This window comes from Hylaeus anthracinus, unplaced genomic scaffold, assembly GCF_026225885.1.
Source record: "Hylaeus anthracinus isolate JK02 unplaced genomic scaffold, UHH_iyHylAnth1.0_haploid 0, whole genome shotgun sequence".
NCBI lineage: Eukaryota > Metazoa > Arthropoda > Insecta > Hymenoptera > Colletidae > Hylaeus > Hylaeus anthracinus.
The window spans coordinates 1,344,865-1,366,490 of record NW_026533254.1 but is presented as its reverse complement, the minus strand read 5'-3'; the positions used below and the strand labels follow the sequence as shown (position 1 = coordinate 1,366,490).

Here is a 21,626-nt window from a genome sequence, read left to right as displayed (position 1 = left end):
AAAGGTGACCTGATTCTCAAATCTCAAATTAGAGATCTCATTATTAGAATTTTGTCGACGATGGCACAGCTCCTTTATGCCCAAAAAATAGAAATCAAATAACACAAAATGTTGTTTTTTTTTTTTTATTAATTTAGAAAGAATTTGTATAAAAGTTGTTTTATGCAAAAGTTTCAGTCACGCAGTGGCTGCTGATCGTATGCTTATAGATTAAGTAGAAATTATTACGAAGTAGATAATATAGAAATAGCATCTAAGCAATTTTCTAACGGTATGCTTCGTTGAAGATTAAACATGAATATTTTAATTATTTCGAAATCTCAGCATTCGTGGCAATAGAATACTAAGAAAAAAAGGCCTCGAGTGCAAAGGGTTAACCCTTTGACGAGTACGAACGCACCGGTGCGTCCTCACTGACGTGTGCCAGGTAGCGTAACAACGCATCGGTGCGTCCAAAGTTATTCTAGACAAAGAGAGTACAAATCCACAGCAGCAATCGTTTGTTATGCTTTCGGTTATCTTTGTTATCGTGTTTAGGATATTATGTCTTGAGTTCCACCTATCCACTACAGAAAGAAATAACCCTAATTAGAAGTGTGTGGCAATCTATGCATGCCGTTGTTCCATTGTGCGTATACCCGTGCTTTCAGGAATACCACACAATAAATGAATTTTAATACTTTGGAAGTAAGTACTCATCTGATATCGTACATTGTTTTAAATATTTTATCAAATAATAACATCAAAAATGTTCAGATTCCACTTCCACTTAAAAATGAATATGATATACAATACATATAATATAATTATTAAATAAATTAACATTACATATATACAATTTCTTACTAATTTATGTATTCATGTAGATATAACGTAGTCTTACATATAATATAATTATTAAATAAATAACATTTATTTTTTACTACTTTATGTATTAAAGTATTATATGTAGTCAAATATATATAAGAAATAAAATATTGTTTATGTTATGGAACAAACCTTAGTCATAAAGCGTGTGTATGTCCCCAAAATGCTTACTCGTCAAAGGGTTAATACGAGTCACTGTGTTTTTTGCCATACTAACAGATACATTAGGCACAAATTCTATGCGATTGAATGTTTAACACTTTATTTACCGGGAGCCTATTTATAGGCTTTTTAATTGCAGTATTTAGCTATTCGAATTTATTTACTGTGTTGATGGTTGTCTACCTACAATGATCAGTGTTTGGAAACAGACTTGGCTTTCAATGTACTCAGTAACAGTATGGAGAAGTTATTGTCAGCCTAGATTGGCATATGATACTGTACAAAATTCTTGTTTGAATTAAAGACTGTTTAATTCTCGTTTTTAAATAGCCCGCTAGATAAAGTGTTAAGTATATGAATGTTAAGTACAAGCTAATAATACGTTAAAATATGTACAGTGTATTTAGTTTGGTGTAATATTTATGTGTTTACCGTCAACTTTTCAGGCACGCTCGGATTCAATGGCGTCGGTTTACAGCGGTGCTGGTGAAGGAAGGTGCTGTCGCTCGGTCGTCGTCACAGGAGAGGTCGAATTCGCTTTGCAATACGACTACAAGCATCTAACGTTCGAGGTGCACGTAACGAAATGCAAGAATCTTGCACCGGTTGACGTAAAACGCAAACGCTCCGATCCGTAAGTAACCATAACTAATTACTATCGAATGATTTAATCGATTAATACAATACTGTCGATCGCATGTACACTCTCGGATTTACTAATCGTTTGATTACTTTACAAATAGTTATTGCCCAATTGTAGGACCGATATACACGTTAGTACACCTCTTTCTTAAACATACCTTCAAGCAACTTCTATTTATTTCTGACAGAACACTTTTCACTAAATCATTCCTCCTCGGTAGGATACCAGAAACCTTGCTATTAGATTTTTTTCTGCGTTTGAATTTCAAAGAAACTTTTCTTAACAGACTTCTTTCGGGATCATATCAACAATCCAAACTGTATTATTATTATTATTATTTATTTATTTATTACTTTTAATCCGAATATGGTTTATATAGCATATACATGTATGTGTATGACATGAACATATTAACAAACATATGGCTTAACATTTTAATGCGCCTTTTTTTACATAGATTAACTTAAAACTACATAGTTTGTATAGCGTTTGTGTGCTTACATTATTTTAATGAAATGAAATTATAATAATAATAATTATTTAATTAAAAGTTTAAATTAAATTGAATTTTGATTGCGCATCGCTTAATAAACTCGAGTATAATCAGCAGACCTTTAATATCCGCACCACATAGGAAGCAAACTGTTGTATAAATAAGCATTCCTTTGAGTCTGATACTCGACAAATTGTAATTCAAGGAGGTCAAGCATAAATAAATATTCCTTCTTAGTATTTACATTAGGTCTGTAGAAACACATTGGTATTTGCACAGGTACTTTAGAAATCAGTTTCATCCCAGTTTCTGGCAACTTTAAAGAGAAAACTGTATAACTCCCAATACCTGCGGATTCAGCTACATATTCTCTCCATCCCCAACTTATTCTTTACTCATTAACCCACTCATTGTTAAGTAAACATCCCTTCCAATCGTAAACACTACGCAACAAGGTTTTTCACGAAGTTGTCGACGTTCCACTGTAATTCATAATTAAACAATTCTCACGTGTCCCTATAAAGGTCTATTTACACATATCCGTAACGTGTCAGTTCCGTATCCGTTCAGTTCCGTAATGTTCCATCAGTGTCAGTGATTTTAAATATTCTTCTATTGTTTTTGAATGGGCATGTTCACTCACGTCCGACACCGCTCCGTGACGTTATTGATACGGTACGGATACGGAACTGACAGGTTACGGATATGTGTAAATAGACCTTCATTGAGATCGTCCTGCAAATAAATCATCCGTTTCTGACATAAAATTGTTAACCAGGTACGTGAAAGTCTACCTGCTGCCGGACAAATCGAAGAGCGGCAAGCGGAAAACGAAGGTGAAAAAACACACGTTGAATCCCGAATTTAACGAAACGTTGAAGGTAAACACTCGCAATGATTTTTACTTGAACTTTCTGCCTGTTCCTCGTTGTCCTGCATGACAATTAGAGTTTCCATGGTTCGCTACGACGACATTTCAGTTCCATATGAGTCTGAGCGGCTTGGAGACCAGAACCCTGTGGCTGACGGTTTGGCATTCAGACATGTTTGGACGCAACGATTTCCTCGGTGAAGTCCAAATGCCCTTGGAGAATAAAATCTTCGACGATCCCACGCCAAAATGGTATCCACTTCAGGAGAGAGTAAGTTCACTAACGCTAACAGCCGCGGAGGGGTTGCATCGAAATCATCGACAACGCTCGAAATATTATAATTTTACCGACGTTATCTGCTCATTAATATTAGGGAGACCAGAAAGTAATATCGTTTCTGCGAGTGTCAATACTTGTTTATCATTTATCAGGTCGTTGTGTACCAATTGATTTTTGTCGATGAGGTATTAAAAATTTGCACACCAGATAGCAAAAGGTTGTTGATAATGAGAGCGATTACATAATTGATTAAAAAAAGAAATTTATTAAAAATTTGTTTGAATTTAATGTAAAAGAAACGACATTACTTTCTGGTACCCCTAATACATACAGGTTCGTTGACTTGCACGTGGAGACGTTAACAACGTTAAGTTTGAATTGGAGTTAAACGTTCCGCGTTCTAAGAGATCGCGGAACGTATAGATAATGAAAGGCATATGGGTAGTGATGTATTACTATCAAGAATGTATCATAAGTTTAAAATAACTGCATATCCCTTAAATTTAGTCCCAATTTGTTTCCAGCATTATTACTTTTCCAGTGCACCCTTAACACATTCGTTTCTTCTCAAATTCTTTTAATGTAGAGATTTAAAGATTGCAGTAAAAATTAAAGAAAATAATTAGGTTCTTAACAGCAGTGCATGGTTTTTCATTCTCTAGTGTCAGTTAATTTTATCAACATAACATAACTCTGCATATCACATCACAACATACTCCAGCATGATATAGCATAATACATGTTCTAATAGCATAATGCAGCAAAATACAGCATAATTTTGCACATCACAATATACCCAAGCACGTTAATTTCATCATTTTATCGCAGGTTTCTAGCATTCTAATTTCAAAAGAATAATGCTTACGTTTAATCACGTTTAATTACATTTGTGTCCTACACTCTGCGTTTGTACAGATGTCCTACTTATGTACATCTCGAAAATGAAGCCTCAAACTTCATAATGGTAAAATAATTGTCTACTTATTTCCTCTTCGCTTAAGAAATTTGAATATTTTAGCTTGTTCAGTCTTTTGGAAACATCCTACGTATACTCCCACACACGCAAGGCCTTTGCCTCTCAGGAACAGATTTGTCCTACTTCACATTTATTAATATGTGGAAATCCTGGTCGTTAGTCTTGTTCCTTTCCCATATAAATTATCGACGATCCGTAAAAGGAAACGAACGTGTATGTTGGTAAATCGAATCGTGGTCAAAGACTGTGGCAATGAAACGATTTCTATTGAGTAGTTTCGATGAAAACAACCGTCGAATTTTTGGTGAAATGTTCGTCAGTGATTTCTATGTAACCTTTCGCAAAGGACAAATGAAAATGACATTCACCGTTGATCGTGCTAGAAATAAGAGTACGCGAGAACGGCTTGGGAGAAAGTAAGTCTGGGTACGGTCTTAATTAGTCTCTAGCACACAATTAGAGCCTCCTATGTTTGTTTTTGTTTACGTTAGTAATCCCAATCGACGTAGTTTATGATAGGACAGCGATACTGCACGACCTACGCACACTGCAATTACAGTACTTAATTGCATTTAATTTTCACCGAATTCGAAAGATTTGACTGCAAGAAATAGCATGAATGAAGAAAGTTACTCGCAGAGAGCACTCATTTTCTAGAAATAATTAATGCCTTGACTGCATTGTGTTTTGTGGAAAAAATTGTACCCAAAGCAAATTGCTGCAAAGATTTCTTAAAATAAATTCTTTTTGTTGCATATTATTTTGAGAATTGAAGATTTGACATTGAAATAAAAAAGTAACAAAGTAATTCCTTATTTGAGATAACGATTATTTAAAATGAATTGATATTTTTAGTTTTCAATAACTTTATCGAAAATAACGTTATAAATTATTTCGAATAGTCATTCCTTATTTTCGTTTTAATAAAATTTTGACTAAATCTGGTAGAGTACTTGGCCAGAATGAGTAATGTAGCGCATACCGAAGCTCGAGATGGAACGATTACATTGCAATTATAACTTTTAGACAGAACCGTTCGACGATCCCGTTGCGTATAAAGGCGAGGTGATCGTAGGCTTAAAATTCGTACCACCAGATCCTACGCAACAGGAACGTGATCGAGAAATAGGTGCTTCTAAATCGAAGAAGAACTGGAGCCGTGGCGCGTTGCACGTGCTCGTGAAGGAAGCCAGAAACTTGCAAACCAGGGGGAAGAATACGGGCACGTGTGATCCGTTTTGCAAAAGGTATTCCCTCTTAAAGATATAAATTGAAAAAATTCACGCGAAAATCTGTATGTTCCATTTGGCTCTGTGTCAAAATTACGAAACTTTAGTATCGTTTTTCATCAAATTGGAGTGGTTAATTTAACCCTCTATGGGTCCGTGTAACTATCTGATCACATGCTAATATATCAACATTTTACCAAATAATTATAGTTTTTTTTCACAAGATGACGAATACGTTTTAATTATATAATGTCTCTGATAACCAATGATAATATTGACGACGGTTAGTAGCACTATCAACTTGAAATATCAAAGTAAATGCCTTGCAAGTTGTCTGCAGACAAAAAATTCTCCCATAGAGGGTTAAATTGAAACAGGCTGATAGGATTCATATTTAATCGAACAAAGTTTTGTTAAAATACTCCATTAAATGAATCCACGAAACAACTATCTTAATTTTGAACTAATTTTTGAACTAATTTTTTCTTCCTTCGGACGGAGTTGTTTTTGATAAATGACCCAGTGTCTGTTTTCTATAACGATATAACGATATGATAATAAGCTCTAATGTTTTCAATTCTTTGATTGCTTTTAGCGTAATATTTCTAGTGAATCGCTAACTTTGAATGTTTTCAGTTACTTATTACCTGACAAGGGTCGTTCGGGGAAACAAAAGACTGGAGTGGTTCGCAGATCTGGTGGTTCGCCAGTATGGGGTCACACTTTCATTTATAAAGACGTAAGTCTGCAAGAACTGGCGGAACGTGGACTGGAGCTGACAGTTTGGGATCACGATCGTATCGCCAGCAACGAATTTTTAGGCGGAGTACGATTCAACCTTGGCACAGGTACGTTTCTTCGAAAACGAAATTCCCTGCGTTCAATTCTTATCACAATACATGTTAACTATCATTTAAAAATGTCCTATTAATGTAGCTATAACTTTCATCATTTTTTCTCTAATTTTAATTCATAACCTTGCGAGTCAATGCAGTTGATTCCTCGAAATGTTGAAAATAATTGATCTTCCCCAACAAATTCCACAGGATATTTTTGCTTAACTGTATTTCCAACGAGTACATATTACAACATTGTATCGAAGATGATATCAATATCTCTGCAAATAATATTTTTATTAAATCTCAAGTCTAATATTTATTTGTACTTTACATGAGAAATAATTGCGTTCTCTTACACCGGACGTACAATTAAATATCAGTATTATAATCGTGCAGATATCTTAATGACTCACTTATGCAACACTTATCTAAATATGCGTTAGTTGAATATGCGTTAAATTCGTTAAATAAATTATGTATTAAATTCTTTATCTACTTTAGTAAATCCAAGTAACAACGAGTAAAATTTTATTGAACATTTTTTTGTCATTAAAATTAAATTATAAAACAAATTTAAAATGGTGATTGCAATTAAAATAACACTAGTACAAAAATGGACAGCTTTCGAAACAGATTCTTTTGCGAATAATTCTAAATTAAATATTTCTAAAAATGAAAATGATAAAATAATTGATGGGAATAGATTACAAGAAATAAGCTTGATTTTGTTACTAATAAAGGGTGAATATACAGGGTGGGCCACTAACTTGTTCCACCTTGTCTGGAACTTGTCTGTTCCAATGTCTTAGTTATTTATAGTCCTATGAATAAACTTGTCAGGATAAAGTTAGTTGCATTCTTTTGAGAGGTATCTATAATGGAGGAACATAATTTTTCCCAACGTCATTATTTCATGAGATTTCAAGTTCATCGATGATTTCTTTAAATTGAACGCACTATTAACAACCAAACCGACTGAAATTTTCAGGAAAACACTATGGAAAGCCTGTGGATTGGATGGATGCTACGGGTCGCGAGCTCTCGCTTTGGCAGAGCATGCTCGAGAGGCCTAACTTCTGGGTAGAAGGCGCCGTGACTCTGAGGCCGAATCTGCACAATCACGGAAAAACCAACAGCTCTTAAACGAACGTCCTTGCGTCCAAGTGAATTTCTCTCGTACTTAAGTGACACGTTTCATCGTGGACCTTCAATGTGTCCGTCTCAGCGAAGCTCGAAACGCTTCGGCCTAGTTTAGCTTAAATGTACATACGTGGCTGTATTTACGTGCCACACAATGAATAGCATCGAAACGCGACTTTCGAAATGGAAACAGTGCCTTTAGGAGCGATGCCGGTGCATCGTATCCTGTCCAGGGCACAGTCTAAATTTTTAACGGTCCCCTGCTGTCGCCGCGACACAGCAAACTGCCCACTAGGATCTCCGTAACAAAAGAGGATCCACGTAATCGTATTTGATTCATAATTAGTACTTATTTTTTGATTTGTACATGTTCGTAACTGTTATAGCTCGTAGCTTTTATGTTCTCTTGGTATGTAGTTCTGTACGTATCGTATTCCCAATTTCTGAATTTCTGTACGAAAGGTTACACGATATATATGATTTTCACTATATATTTCTATTCTTCTCGTTCTTTCATTCAGTTCGTTTGTTACCTATGATTTTACGTTACTGCCTCCGTTGTCCATTCTTACGGAAGAAGAAAAGGTCCGAATTGTAAGGTGAACGAATCAATTAACAAAGTTAGGCGTGCATTACGTCTCAGAACGCGTGTCGTCCTTCTGGATTACGTTTAGCAATAGTAGATTATCGAGAAGTGAAATTTTGTATAGACTTCTGTCCAAACAGGATGACTATTGAGTACTTAACGTGTACCAGCGTGTTATTCTCGAAAAGGAAGGATGACGAAGAGGTAATCGATACTATGAGCCCATTCCAAGCGTACGCTTCTCGAAGAATACTTGTCGATCGTACGAGTGCGAAGCAACATTAAAATATCGCTTCGAATAGAAATTTTTAGGGAGAGAATAATTTTGAATTTGCGAGGAATATGCATCGATTAAGTTTTTAACGAAAAGGCGGAGATGCAAACTCGAGAGTAAGAATTTGCAACGTTTGGAACGTGGCATACTTTGTGGACACTTGGCTTTCTTGGAGAGAAAGATGTTGCCAGTGTGTACGACACTTCGAACGATTTCTTGCGCTGAGCATTGCCAGAACTATGGAACGGTGTGTTTAAGGAATTAAATATCACCGGTTTCCAGTACATATATAAATATATTCATATAAATGTTATATTTATACAATCGTGTAGGATTATACAGTATGATAGACCATGGGGCTTTGGATGAGCTGTTTCAGCGTCTAAATTCGCGAGTGTAACGCCAGTGTTTCGTCCAAGAAATCAGAGAAGGGCAAATATTTATTCGAATAATTAACAACGAATAAAACTATCGTACACTGCCGCTCGAAAGTCTTGGGACACTTGCTAATACCACGCATAAGTTTGAAAAAAATGAAACCGTTAACAAAAACTTATTACTTAATATTTTGTAGAACAAGGTCGCGTGCACTGCGTAACGGATTTAAATACTCGGGAAGAAAATTCAAAAAACAATCAAGTGTTTTTTCCAATTTTCTTTCAGGTGTTTCACTCATTTTTGGTGAAAAAATCTATCGAGTTAGTTTGGCTCAAGTTAGAGATATCAGTGCGACCATTAATTTTATTTCTTCTAAATAACTTTGACGTATCTTTACCATGTGCTTGGAATCAAAATATGTAAAAGAAAAATTAAGACTCATTAATGGATGACGAGAATTCTTTCAGTTTGAAACTTTTATGATTCATAGACTACCGAAATTTGCGAGAAAGGCTTTTTTAGAGCTACGCATTTGCAAAATTCACTTATCAGATGCTACCTCTTCGCTGTTGCCACTGAAATCAGATCATTTCTACTCTTGTTTGATCTGCTGTAACTTTTGAAACTCTTTCTCTGCTATTACGTTTACTTAGTGTGTTTAAATACTTGTCGACAGCCATGGTCATTTTGCTTGGTCGTTTCGTTAATGTACTATTCTTTGTGACGATAAACGTTTTTTAACTTTTGTCCAGTATTTCTTTAACAAAATAGTATTTCGAGCCTCAATTCCTTCGTTTTGATCTCAAAACTCTTCCAAAATTGATCTCAGATGGAAAATAGTAAGGATTCTTATCCAAGCTTTCCTTACGCCGCACGTTTACATCAGGAATTCAGAACTTCGCGCCAATGCAACCATAATTAAATGGACGAAGAAAGCATGACAAGCCATACATAGCTACACGAATTAATTGTGCAATAATTACGTCGTATGCATTCTTCGCTGCTTAAAATAGCCAACTTATTAAATTATTTACAAACTGTACAAAAGACTGCAAACATATACTTAAATATTAATATTCGATAATAAAAGTAAGCGTCCTAAATCTTCCGAGCGTCAGAACGTTCTACAGTTAGATCTATTTAAACAGCTATCTATTCAACGAGAAATGTTCCAGTCCGTAACGCGAATCCTAACTTGTATTCAACGAATAACAGGTCAAAAGGTGTTCGTCGTTTATTCGTTATTCGAGATTTCTAACCACATAAGTATTTCGCTCTTCTCTACGGGAAACTTCCTTTTTGTAATTCGAATGTGTTTGAACACTACTTACACTATTTTCGGCGTGAAATCAAACAGCTGCCGTATACGTACTTAACTAATTATACAACGTCGAGTCTCCGATTATTGCATATAGACGTATAGTATAATAGCATCGTGTACTTATCCGTAAGGCTCTTCCTAAATACAGGGTTTGACGATCGGAGCTACAAACTGCCTTCGTCGTAAGTTCTTCAATAATGATTCGATAGCGTTGTACACGAGAGGGTTTTCCATTCGAAGGAAACAAATTTGCCGCCCGTTTGTAACTATCGTTGCGGGACTATGTTGTGTACGTTAAGGACCAATAACACTAAATTAACAATAAAGTCAATAATAGGAAAGAAGAGAGCTGTGTTACAAAAACAAAATTCACGACACGCGCGTCTGTATTCTGTTCGAGACCAAGTTCGACGAATGGAACCAGGCATCTATTTATATGTCACTCTTCGGTGTACATGATAATAAAAGTTTTATACGTTTATATTGCCGAATTACGTTTTATTTGATACATAAAATAAGAAAGAAATAACAATTACGAGATAACATAATAAAATAAAATAAGAACACATTGTCAGTCGTCAGGCAGGGAGATGATCTTCGAGTGAGGAACGAAGATTTTGTGCATCGTTTTGATCGTACTTACTCCACGAGGCTGACTTCGTCATTCGTTGAAAAAGCATGGCTGTAACTTACGTCCAGAAACGTTTTTAAGTTACTCAGGCTGTGTTCAAAGATCACTGTTCGAGATGAATCGGTTTCCTTCGGAATTCTTTCCGGAATATCGGTGTTTACATTTTCCAAAGGCTCCTGAATCAAAACCAGGTAAATGACGGAACATTTCTTTCGAGCAAATATAATACACTATACTTAATAAATACACTATATACAGGGTGCGGCCGAATAACATATACAAGCGGACACGAGGTGGTTCCTTATGAAAAAATACGAACAAAATACGGAATAAAATTGTTTCATTTAAAGCTGAGTTTTCGAGAAAATCGAGTTTGAAAATCCTATTTGTACGTATGCTGTTACGATTGAGTTACGGTTCGTTGAGCATCGTTAACGCGTATCGTGTTCATAAACATTGATCTGAGACTTCTTCTAATAGTTACGTGTCTAAGCAGTCAGTTTTCGTGGATCTATCTAACGATGAAGTACGCGAATAGGGAATACGTTGACAGTTGACACTAATAAGGGATACGCGTTATACACAACGAACCGTAACTCAGCCGTAACAGGATACGTACGAATAGGATTTTCAAACTCGATTTTCTCGAAAACTAAGCTTTTCCTGATGATTTCATAAGAAACCACCTCGTGCCTACTTGTACACGTTATTCGGCCGCACCCTGTATATTAACCAAAAATTGATTTAATTTAATAAAGCAATCTAAATAGAGACGGGAGATTCCTTAGCTTAATTAAAAAATAGTTTCTTTGTCTCAGGTATCCAAATAAAATTAATCCAATTCATTGAACACAATCAAGCCTGAATAACAACGAAATAATTATAATTGTGGTCTCTTAAGCACGAATGTTCTTATGTATATGTTTCCTCCTACTTCTACTTTCTACATTCTTTGTACACTAAAAAAGAAACAACAATTTCTTATTACTGAAAATAACCGAAACTATAATTTAAAAATATTCTAAGAAATGTTACCTTCCGATAATACAAATTTTCGGAGACACCTATACAATGCGTAAGTAAAAGATTGTAATGAGATTTGAAGTGATCAATTTTAGACTCGTGTAATAACGACTCCAAGATCATTCCAATTAACTTAATAAGAAACAAAGTTGACGATTTAAATCTAACGACACCAAAAACATTAAGCATCCTCGATTCACTTGTTTAAAGAAGATAGTGAAAATAGTATAACTACCATAAGATTAAAAATCGTACCTTTGTGATCAAGGGGATTGCGAATCGACGTTGGCAAAGGCGTATAGTGAACGTTGAAGAATATATCGTCGAACTCGTCCATTGTGCTGGAGACGTAGGTCGATGATAATTCTGGAACCAGTTTCACCGTTCTCGAGTATTTTCCCCGACTTTCAGCATCCGTTTTCTCCTGACGCGTAACTGGTCGTGAATCGAGAAAACGAAGACTCGGGGGTAGTACATATATCGCGTAAAGCCTGTAACGATTGTAATCCTCGTCGTCTGTGGACGACGGATTGGTCAATTGATCGGGACATCCTGGATTTCCTAGTAGACTCACGTACACCACGTTCGGGCAGCATTCTCTTATCCTCTTCAATACAGCGTCTATGTCCGTTATCTGAACAATTCCGCAATGGAATAGAATCAACGTAACTTTGAAATGATCGTTGAAATCGGAGAGACAAGAACTTTTCGCAAGGTTCATGGTAAAACTTGAATAAAACCTTACGATACTGAAATAGTATAACTTCTAGTCAGATAGAAGTACCCTATCGTTACGTGGATCACGCGGATTTTAGACTTACAGATGCCTCAACTTACACAAAAAGGATACTTCAGAAATTTGTATGCTTTCATAACCAATTCATGATCTGATAATATTAATGCTGTTAGTATAAAAAAAGATATTATAAAATTCTCCTTAGTTTCACCAGCATTGCAGCTTCTTCAACAGTCAAATGAAACACTGATATCAGCTGTCAGCGAAAAAGTTAGCAGCAATATCAAAAGCCTCAAATATCGAATTATTACTGCGTTTTGTGCAAAATTGCTAGCTGGTAAAATTAAAATATCCCTTAAATAAATAAATTTTTAGACATAAATATATTGGTACATTTTTATAGAGAACATCAAGCCGTATCATCTTGGTACAGTAAAAATATATGATCCCATTAAAAACATAACATTAGTGAGTTTTCTTATTTTCTGTACGCGTATACTATAACAAAACTAATAACATAAGTATGCGTTTCACTCGAAACCATTCAACTCTATCTGAAACAATGTTCGCTATGCATGATAATATTGACGTAAACCGTGCTGGTAGTTATGGTATGGTATAGTAGAACCATCCTGTGTATACAAATTTGATTCAGAATTCTGTTCGATACCCAACATACCACAACACAGTCGTTCTATCAAAAATGAATGAACCCATTTACATGTTACATCATCGCTGTATATTCGCAATGACACGAACAAGGTCGATGGCACCAAGTCTGGCGCATCTAGAATTTAAATTAGTACGAATAAATCATAAATTATTCTTTCCGTCTCCGAGTGTCGCCCGATTGAAGCAGGTACAGTTACCTTCTGTGCGTGAAATGAAACAAGTGGTTCATTTTGCTTCTCTCAATGTATGAGCTTGCTAATTATTACAAACACTTAATTATTACAAACATTATAGATGTATATGCGAGTTCCATAAAAACATACGAGATACTAGTTAATATTGGTAAACATTATCATTTTCCACCAAATACTGTAATTGTATGACATACAGAAAATAAAAGAAAAAATTTGGTAGGTATTTTTACCAGCTACAACGTAACATAGTTAAAATCATACATCACGATTTCCACCAAATATTGTAATTGTATAACATACAAAAAATAAAAGAAAAAATTTGGTAAGTATTTTTACCAGCTACAACGTCACATAATTAAAATCATACATCACCGAATTTGAAAAAGTCAGGGTAGCCTTGAATCGTTTTTAAGAAAATGTTTATTCGAAAATTGTTTACAATTTTTTGAAATTTGTAGACGACTGGAAACTAGCTAACTTTTGTTTGAAACATTTATTCGTCAAATTACCGGAAGTACCCGAAAAATTGCGCGGACTGTTACGATGAACACCCTGTATGTATAAGAATTAAAAAAAAAAAAAACTACTAGAGGTAACCATCAATAAACATAAATTACCACCATACCATGCGAAATAATCTATAATATTTTCGATTATAAGTATAATATGGAAATATTTATTAAATCCATATACATCGATCATGGTTAATTTATATTTGCTGTTTCTTACAATAAATTTATCTTTTCGAACAGTTACATTAGAAACAACATAAAATACTTTAATCTCCGGGTTCCAATTATTTTGCAAAGTATATCGATAGATCTATATTTAAAATAAATATACTTTATTTTTTTTCTATTATTCTTCAATGCTCGATAATACTTGTTATTCTGGACTCAAGCACATTTATTTTTAGCTACATTGTTTACAGATTCGAGGAATGTTAATCAACGTTTCAATGTTAATCACTATCTCTCGTGGCGCACTACTTCGAAACTTAAATCAAATGTTTCAGCATAGATACGCCACACGAATGTTTTTGTTAACAACTGTACCTCAATGTACGGACAATCAATCTCTCCAAATAACTTACAAATCACAATACACGATATAACATATCAATTAAGAAATCTCTGATGAACCGTCTAATATTAGAATAAATATTTATCATCTTCTCGCGTATATATTAATAAACCAATGATTTGTTTTTATCAGTGACATCTACAATTCGTCATTAAGCTTCGTTTGACACACCGAATAGGAAAAGTAAAAGAAAAACAAACCTTGTTGTTGTTTACGCTCAAAGTGGTCAGAGTTGGTATTCGGGGCAACGTTTTCAGGTCCCGAAGTTTATTATTGTCGAGTATCAGTTCCTGTAGATTTTGGAAGTCTCTGACGGCGGTGATAGAGGTTAGTTCGTTGTAAGAGAGGTCTAAGCTGGTGCAATTGTTGCCGACGACACCCACTAATCCTCCAGGAATTTTCTCCGCTCGCTGGCCCGTGTACCATACCTAGTTTCGACGAGAACACGTGTAATTGCCCGAACATACAAGGATCACGATTCCACGGAAGAGACATTTTAGGTGTGCGTTAATTAAAAAATACGTCGATTACCCGTCCACATCGAACCGTCAACGCAGTCCTATTAAAATCTCGCTGGCCCCGTTCCGCCATGTTCCATGCACGACACCATATGATCAGGAATTATCATAAAATAATGAGTGATAATACTTTGGATCGGCAGCGGTGCCACCATTACGAAAGATATTTCCAGTAGAACAAACATTGCTAACGCGGCTCGTTGGTCTAGGGGTATGATTCTCGCTTAGGGTGCGAGAGGTCCCGGGTTCAAATCCCGGACGAGCCCGTTTTTTTTTATTTATAGTTATTGTATATTTTTACACAAATAAAATCTATCAGATTTTAATTACAAAATGAACTATGAAATTTCTTTTAATAAATATGCTAAAAATATTAAAGTATAGTATGAATGGAGGGATTAGTAAAAATAATTCTATCGCAAATTTTTACATATATATTTTCAAATAGATCGTATATGAATAAAACAATTCATTTTGAAAAGTGTATAGATATTCCATACTTCATGCTATATAAGAATAAAATCTCGTTATATACAATTTTGTTATTTGATCATAGATGTACCGTTCCAATTTGTATCATAAAGCATAAAAAACACTGGGTAAACATTTACAATTGCACAGCAATTACTACACTCTAATTAAATGTATCATATTAATTCAATCTAATATTAAAACTTTATACAAAAATGTATTCAAGTTTAAAAATGAAACAATTCTTACTCTCAGCCCTTTCTTCTGAATATTACATTTATATTATTATCTTATATTCCCATGATTTGTATTCTTCTATAATAAAAAATCATTTAAACCCTTCTTTGGTTTTTTAGTACGTTTGGGTAGCATATAAGTAAGTCTTGCTTTGTTAACAGAATTTTCTTCATTAATAGTATGTTTCATCTTACTCTTATCCTTTGAACTTAAACTTTCTAATTTTGTTTTTATACGACTGTCCTTATTCGTACCTTCTTTAGACCCACCAGCCCTGTCACTTTCACTAGACACAATTGTACTCTGCTCCATTTTATCATCTTTAATTATGCTACTGTAATATAAAATATTACAATTACTATAAACTCTTTTATCAAAACTTTCAATGTTCTTCTGTTTTCTATACCTTGTAGATTTTGTAGTCCCTTCATTATCTTCGCTCAAATTAAGTGTATTATAAAAATTGACCATTGCTTGGAATGTATTTGTGCACTTAACAATATTTGGAATAAAAATATTTGTTTTAAGACATTCTTCCTTAAAAATTTCTGTTTCGATGTTCTCTACCAATGAATAAAAATGATAAATTGTCTATTCAAATAAAAATTGACAGCTGTTTTAAAAACAAAAGAAACACACTTCTTATTAACTCTGCACCTTCCGCCTTATATTCAGCAATTTCTTCGTCTTTTCTCTTTATTAAATCTAAAAGTATTTTGTGCTGACGAATAATTTCCATTGATGATATACATAATGGTTTAGTTATAATTTCCCAAAAATTTTTAGGTGTCCCTTTTGATAAATGCAAAGCAAATTTCATTGAACCTCCATTCACATGAGCGCGTAATTTTATTTGCTCAATAGAAGCTTCAACAATATACTTTGACATATTACTTAAAATATTTGTAACAACATTTCTATAATCAAGAACCTCGACATCTAAAAGTGGATTTAATTCCTAGAATAAAATTAATTAGATATACGGATAATTGTACTTTCATCGCAGAAACACAAATACATTGAAATTCTAATTCCTGAGTAGATAATACTCAAAAATTAAATATAACCTACATGTTTTCAAATAATATATCTTATAGTTAATTACCCGGCATCTATCTAAAATATTTTCATTTGTCAGTGTTTCCATCCATAATTCGATGAGATTAGTTAAGAAAACATGAACAGTGTCGTTTCTCCATGTGACAGATATCACGTAAACATCATTACCAATTGTAATGTCATTCCATACTAATCCTTGTTTAAATCGGTCAGAAATCACACTTTCTGTCATTTCGCTTTCGATAACTTATTAAGAACAAAACACCACCGATTTTAACTACAGAAATGATGTATACATTACAAATTATAATAAAGCGAGTTTCCTAACCTATAATCAAGTAACAACTTTTATCGTTGAACCAAGCATTTTTAGTATTACATATATTAGTATACTATGTATAAGTATTATACATAGTTTTTTTAATTTATCAATTTATTATTGCACCCTATATATATATATATATATATATATACAATATTGTTTAATGTATACTTTTATACATGTAAATAAAGTCAAATACATCTTTTTTATATGTACAATTCACAAACTGAACTGAGCCACGTTTGAGCCACGCTCGCTAAGCCGCTCTGTGAGCTATATCGAGTCCCCGACGTAGGCGCCCTCTATGTTTCTATCGCTATCACTTACGCGCGCGAATCTACATAATTGTTAATAATTATCCTTTATTATTCATTAAATTCATTGCAATCATATATTTCCATTGTATACAGATCATATAAGCAAGTTAAAGGACATAAGAATGGTATCGCCATTAGGGGACAGCGATCGAACTAATTTTTCACATATATTCACATTTTTTACTTTTTTCTGCATATTCATATAATTTTACATCGTAATTATCATAATTCAACTTCTAATTGTTCATTTGTACACTAATAATTGCCTGATATCAAATCCTTTTAAATAAGTAATACAAGTTGCTTTGTTAAAGTGTAGTCCTAACGGATTGTTTACACTATTCCTGTAACTTATAACATTTCCTTTTTCTCATTGTTCTTTCTTTTTATTTATCATTTCTTTATTCTTTTTTCACCATAGGTGTTCTTCATACTTTTAACCGGCTCTAACCCAACCATGAAAAACCAGGGAATAAATAAATATTAAAAATAAAAAAAAATAAAAAAAATAAAAAAAAAATATCGAAGAAATGTTGCGTCATCTAGCGGCGCGAAGTGGAGACTGTTTCACGACAAACTTGAATGGTTAGCCAAGGATGGCACCAGATATTTGTTTGTTTGTTTGTTTATTTAAAGTGTAGGGGCTCAAAAGGTCCCTATTACACTACAATGTGGTACAACATATATGGAACTGTCTAAAATATAAAATGTTATACAGAGTTTGATACAAAAATAAATTTTTCGCTTAAAACAACTCGTTATTACGCATACGTCTCATCCATGCATATAATATTCCTCGGTTTTCTTTTTTTAACTGGAGGCGCGTAATTCAATTTTTTAGCAGTAGACCTTACATCCTTATGATCTATCTGACCATATCTCACATAATCTGTTTGCTATGATAAACTTAGTTCAGTTAGTGCATTCTTACAAATTCTCTTCTAATATCGTCAGATATTTCTGTGAATTATGATAATAATAATTTCTTGAATTATGATAATTACGATGTAAAATTTTATGAATGTGCAGAAAAAAGTAAAAAATATAAATATATGTAAAAAATTAGTTTGGTAGTCGTGCTGGTTTGCGATACCATTTTTGTATCCGTTAACTGGCGTCCATGCTTTTATATGTAGCAAAATATGAATGCAATGAATGTTATGAATAATAAACTATAATTTTTAACAATTATGGTACTGCTTATTCCTCTGGGGAAATGATGCACTCCATTCATTACAAGGCTGATTGAGTACGTCTATCTTTCTGAACGACATTATACGCATTAATATACTAGGCCAAGTAGTATTACGTTTCTTTTGAAAGGAAATTAAATATCTTTAACGATAAAGTCTTGGTATTTCTGATGGAAACTTAGTATTTATGAGCGGCTTAGTGGGCGTTGGTCTTTCTGGATGCACCCGATGTAACATCACTATTTTATTACAAAAATGAAATCCATCTGAACAATATTGTTTCACATTTAGTAGTTATTCAAAATAGAAGTAGGTAAAATTTAGTCAAAACTGTATAAAAACATTTATTAAATATAAACATAACGAAAGATGAAAATGATAAAAGCTATACATGTTTTCTATTATGTTTTACAATTCGAACATTAACGGTGTGAAACTCTGTATCAGGTACGTTGTTACTCGTATTTGAATCGAAAAATCGATTCTGTAAATATTTTTCTCTTGTATGAGTCTACAATTCAAAAAAATCATAACTATGTTTAAAATATAAACATAAGCGTGTAGATTAAATATAAATTATTACACTTAGTACAAATAATTCTACTATAAGTACGTAACTTTAACGATCAATAATTGTTAAACGTACCATTTCTCGTGATTTATCGGGAATAATAGATAATGGTTTATTTTTAGTTAGTTTCGATCTCGAAATTTCTTTCCAATTAGTAAGCATCACTGGACTGCAACTTTTTAGATGTTCTTTGCCATCTTTGTCGGCGTTACTTTTATAATCATTTCGATATTTATCCGTATCGGCGAAATTCATTAATGTAGATTTTAACGTTTCATTCGGAGACTTTCTCGTTCTCATCGAGAAATAATTATAAATAGATGAGGTGCTGCGTGATGGTGCCTTTGAAGTATTTGTTTCCACATCTTCTCTAGAATATATTGTTTGAACTTCTTTTTCGTGTTTCATCTTCAAATTTCTATCGTACGTTGTCGTTTGGTCTCTATATGTAATTCGGGTTTTCGCTAAATATGTGTATATACGAATAAAAACGATATAAAATGTTACAATTTGATTGCTAAGTTGGTAGATGAAGAAAAATGAATTCTTTTCTTGAAGTTCGTTAAATAATAATTGTGATAATTACAACGTTTATTACAGGAACTCCTGATAACATCTTTATCCTGCAACAATATACTATCAGATTCTTTAACAATTTCTTTAGGCCTACATTGTGTTTCAGCATTACTAATTAGCCTTAACTTTAAACAAAGATTGCCTTTATTATCTATATATTGAGATGCTATTGCATGTTTTGAGGATACCTATGATACATAATAAAATGTGTAAATGTAATAAAGTATACACATATATCGTAGTATGGATCAAAATTAAATTCTGGAAAAGTTTATAAAAGGTACAATTATAAAATAATAATACAGAGAACAGTAATATAGAAATATTATTATAAAAACAAGTTTTCATATACTTAAGTATCGATAATACTATGAAAATAAATATAAATAAATTAGTCGGGAGAGTAAAAGTTGTTTGATCGAATTAAGAAGTAAATACCAAATTTTTGAACAGTTGATTTTTTCTATGATTTCTCTTTGACAAATGATTTAAGATGTCTTTTGTGTATGCGGTTATTTTACTAGTAATATTAGATAAATCATTGTATTCTTTTTTAAGCTGTTTAACTAGATAACCACTTGCTTCTGGAGTAGATATTTCGGGAATATTTTGATTTAGAAGCATGCACGATACACCTACATCCTTTACCAACACCGCATCTGGGAATCTACCACTGTTCTTATTACTCCTATAGGCAAGATTTACGTAGTCAATTATCTTATCATACATACAGTAATGAATTAACTATCATTATTATACATTTATAAATGTTAATTTTATTTAAAAATATGTATGAAATGTTATAAGCTAAAAATTTTGTTTTAAAGTATCTAGAAACGATTAATCATTAATCATTTTTAAATATTAACCCTTTGTATGCCAGTGGCTGATCTTCGCGTAGGAGAGTTCGACAGATCGATCCGTTCCATCCAAAGGGTTAAAACAAATTTACTAAAAAATATAACATAAAATGTAAATGAAAACGTTTATTTATAACTTAAAATTTATCTACAAATGTATTTATACGTAATATTGTTACATAGACAAAAATACAACTAAATGGTAAATTAACTTTGCGTAACAAAGCGTTTAATACCGAAAGATAATAAAAATAATAACCTATAGTAAGGGAATTGGCAATTATCATGAATTGAGGAAATACTCGTTTCGTCAAAGACACTGTTTTCCATTAATAACATCTTTTCAGTTTTGTTCACGTCATTGGCATAATCGTAATGCGATGTAGGCATCAAGGTACTCTCATTAATGACGTCTTTGTCTGACATTGTACAAACAAAACTCTTCGAACAACCATCAGTAATAGCAGAACGTTTCTTCATTTGCGGTACAATGTTAACCGATGCATCTCCTGCTTCCGGTGAAGCAATAAGGGCACCCATCTCAAAGCGGTCATTGTTAAATTATCGAGTAAATATTAAATTACTTGAAAGACAATCAAATTACTGACACAGAGATTACATCGATAGTTAACTTTCTTTCAAGAATACATAATAAATAAATGAATAAAATGTAACACGATAAAGTATCAAAATTAAAAGTAATTCTTATTATTGTTAGAAGAATTCTTATCGATAGAAGGAATAGTTAACCTTCTCAACAATTACCGAAATTCTAAATCTTCTCTGCCCCATCACTGAGAAACAGAGGCACGTTTGTATTTGTGGTTTATATTTCTGCCGAGTTTTAAAGACATCCATTACATAACGAAACCTCAATGTTTACCAATCAATTTTGAGACTTCAACACCTGAACAAACAAGGTTACATTTAGGTCGTTGATAATGAAAAACAAAATATATCTATATTGCTGCAGATCTTTGGAAACAATGTAGTTGCTATATTCATGTTGGATAGAATTGCAATCACGACTTAGAAGTTTGAAAAGTTAAAATATAATAATTAAAACCATTTTTAACGCTATTAGCTATACTGGGTGTAGAAAGT

The 21,626-nt window shown here is 33.3% G+C and overlaps 4 protein-coding genes and 1 non-coding gene across 9 annotated transcripts in view; 2 read left to right on the top strand and 3 right to left on the bottom strand.

The window, feature by feature from the left end:
* Positions 1 to 10,540, top strand: part of LOC128888573 (uncharacterized) — a 100,653-nt gene extending 90,113 nt beyond the window's left edge. For 2 of the 3 annotated variants that reach the window (XM_054145606.1, XM_054145758.1), the window contains exons 13-19: positions 1,476 to 1,663; positions 1,773 to 1,802; positions 2,944 to 3,046; positions 3,146 to 3,307; positions 5,319 to 5,539; positions 6,158 to 6,369; positions 7,349 to 10,540. In XM_054145606.1, coding sequence (XP_054001581.1) covers positions 1,476 to 1,663; positions 1,773 to 1,802; positions 2,944 to 3,046; positions 3,146 to 3,307; positions 5,319 to 5,539; positions 6,158 to 6,369; positions 7,349 to 7,503 — 1,071 coding nt within the window. In that variant the 3' untranslated portion in view covers positions 7,504 to 10,540. The remainder of the gene's footprint in view (positions 1 to 1,475; positions 1,664 to 1,772; positions 1,803 to 2,943; positions 3,047 to 3,145; positions 3,308 to 5,318; positions 5,540 to 6,157; positions 6,370 to 7,348) is intronic. The other variant, XM_054145694.1, reaches the window with a different exon arrangement.
* Positions 10,541 to 15,136, bottom strand: LOC128893743 (leucine-rich melanocyte differentiation-associated protein-like). The gene is made up of 4 exons (XM_054154992.1): positions 14,930 to 15,136; positions 14,599 to 14,826; positions 11,969 to 12,347; positions 10,541 to 10,866 (listed from the first exon to the last, which is right to left on the bottom strand). Exons 1-4 carry the CDS (start codon positions 14,987 to 14,989, stop codon positions 10,787 to 10,789), a joined length of 747 nt encoding a protein of 248 aa, XP_054010967.1. The 5' UTR covers positions 14,990 to 15,136; the 3' UTR covers positions 10,541 to 10,786.
* On the top strand, positions 15,111 to 15,182 carry Trnap-agg (transfer RNA proline (anticodon AGG)). The gene has a single exon. It is a non-coding gene; the product is annotated as a tRNA-Pro (tRNA).
* Positions 15,183 to 15,468: 286 nt separating this feature from the next.
* Positions 15,469 to 17,155, bottom strand: LOC128893007 (uncharacterized). 3 transcript variants are annotated; one of them, XM_054153749.1, is made up of 5 exons: positions 17,012 to 17,155; positions 16,730 to 16,929; positions 16,264 to 16,582; positions 16,031 to 16,187; positions 15,469 to 15,958 (listed from the first exon to the last, which is right to left on the bottom strand). In XM_054153749.1, the coding sequence occupies exons 2-5, from the start codon at positions 16,913 to 16,915 to the stop codon at positions 15,703 to 15,705; spliced, it is 918 nt and encodes a 305-aa protein (XP_054009724.1). In that variant the 5' UTR covers positions 16,916 to 16,929; positions 17,012 to 17,155; the 3' UTR covers positions 15,469 to 15,702. The 3 variants fall into 3 exon arrangements, with proteins under 3 accessions (XP_054009724.1, XP_054009811.1, XP_054009895.1); XM_054153836.1 differs by having other exon boundaries at positions 15,469 to 15,955; positions 16,730 to 17,155; XM_054153920.1 differs by lacking the exon at positions 17,012 to 17,155 and having other exon boundaries at positions 16,264 to 16,563; positions 16,730 to 16,872.
* Positions 17,156 to 18,900: 1,745 nt separating this feature from the next.
* Positions 18,901 to 21,380, bottom strand: LOC128891639 (uncharacterized). Its single transcript, XM_054151328.1, has 6 exons — positions 21,288 to 21,380; positions 20,782 to 21,062; positions 20,101 to 20,350; positions 19,622 to 19,850; positions 19,162 to 19,565; positions 18,901 to 19,026 (listed from the first exon to the last, which is right to left on the bottom strand). Exons 1-6 carry the CDS (start codon positions 21,378 to 21,380, stop codon positions 18,901 to 18,903), a joined length of 1,383 nt encoding a protein of 460 aa, XP_054007303.1.
* Positions 21,381 to 21,626: the final 246 nt, after the last annotated feature.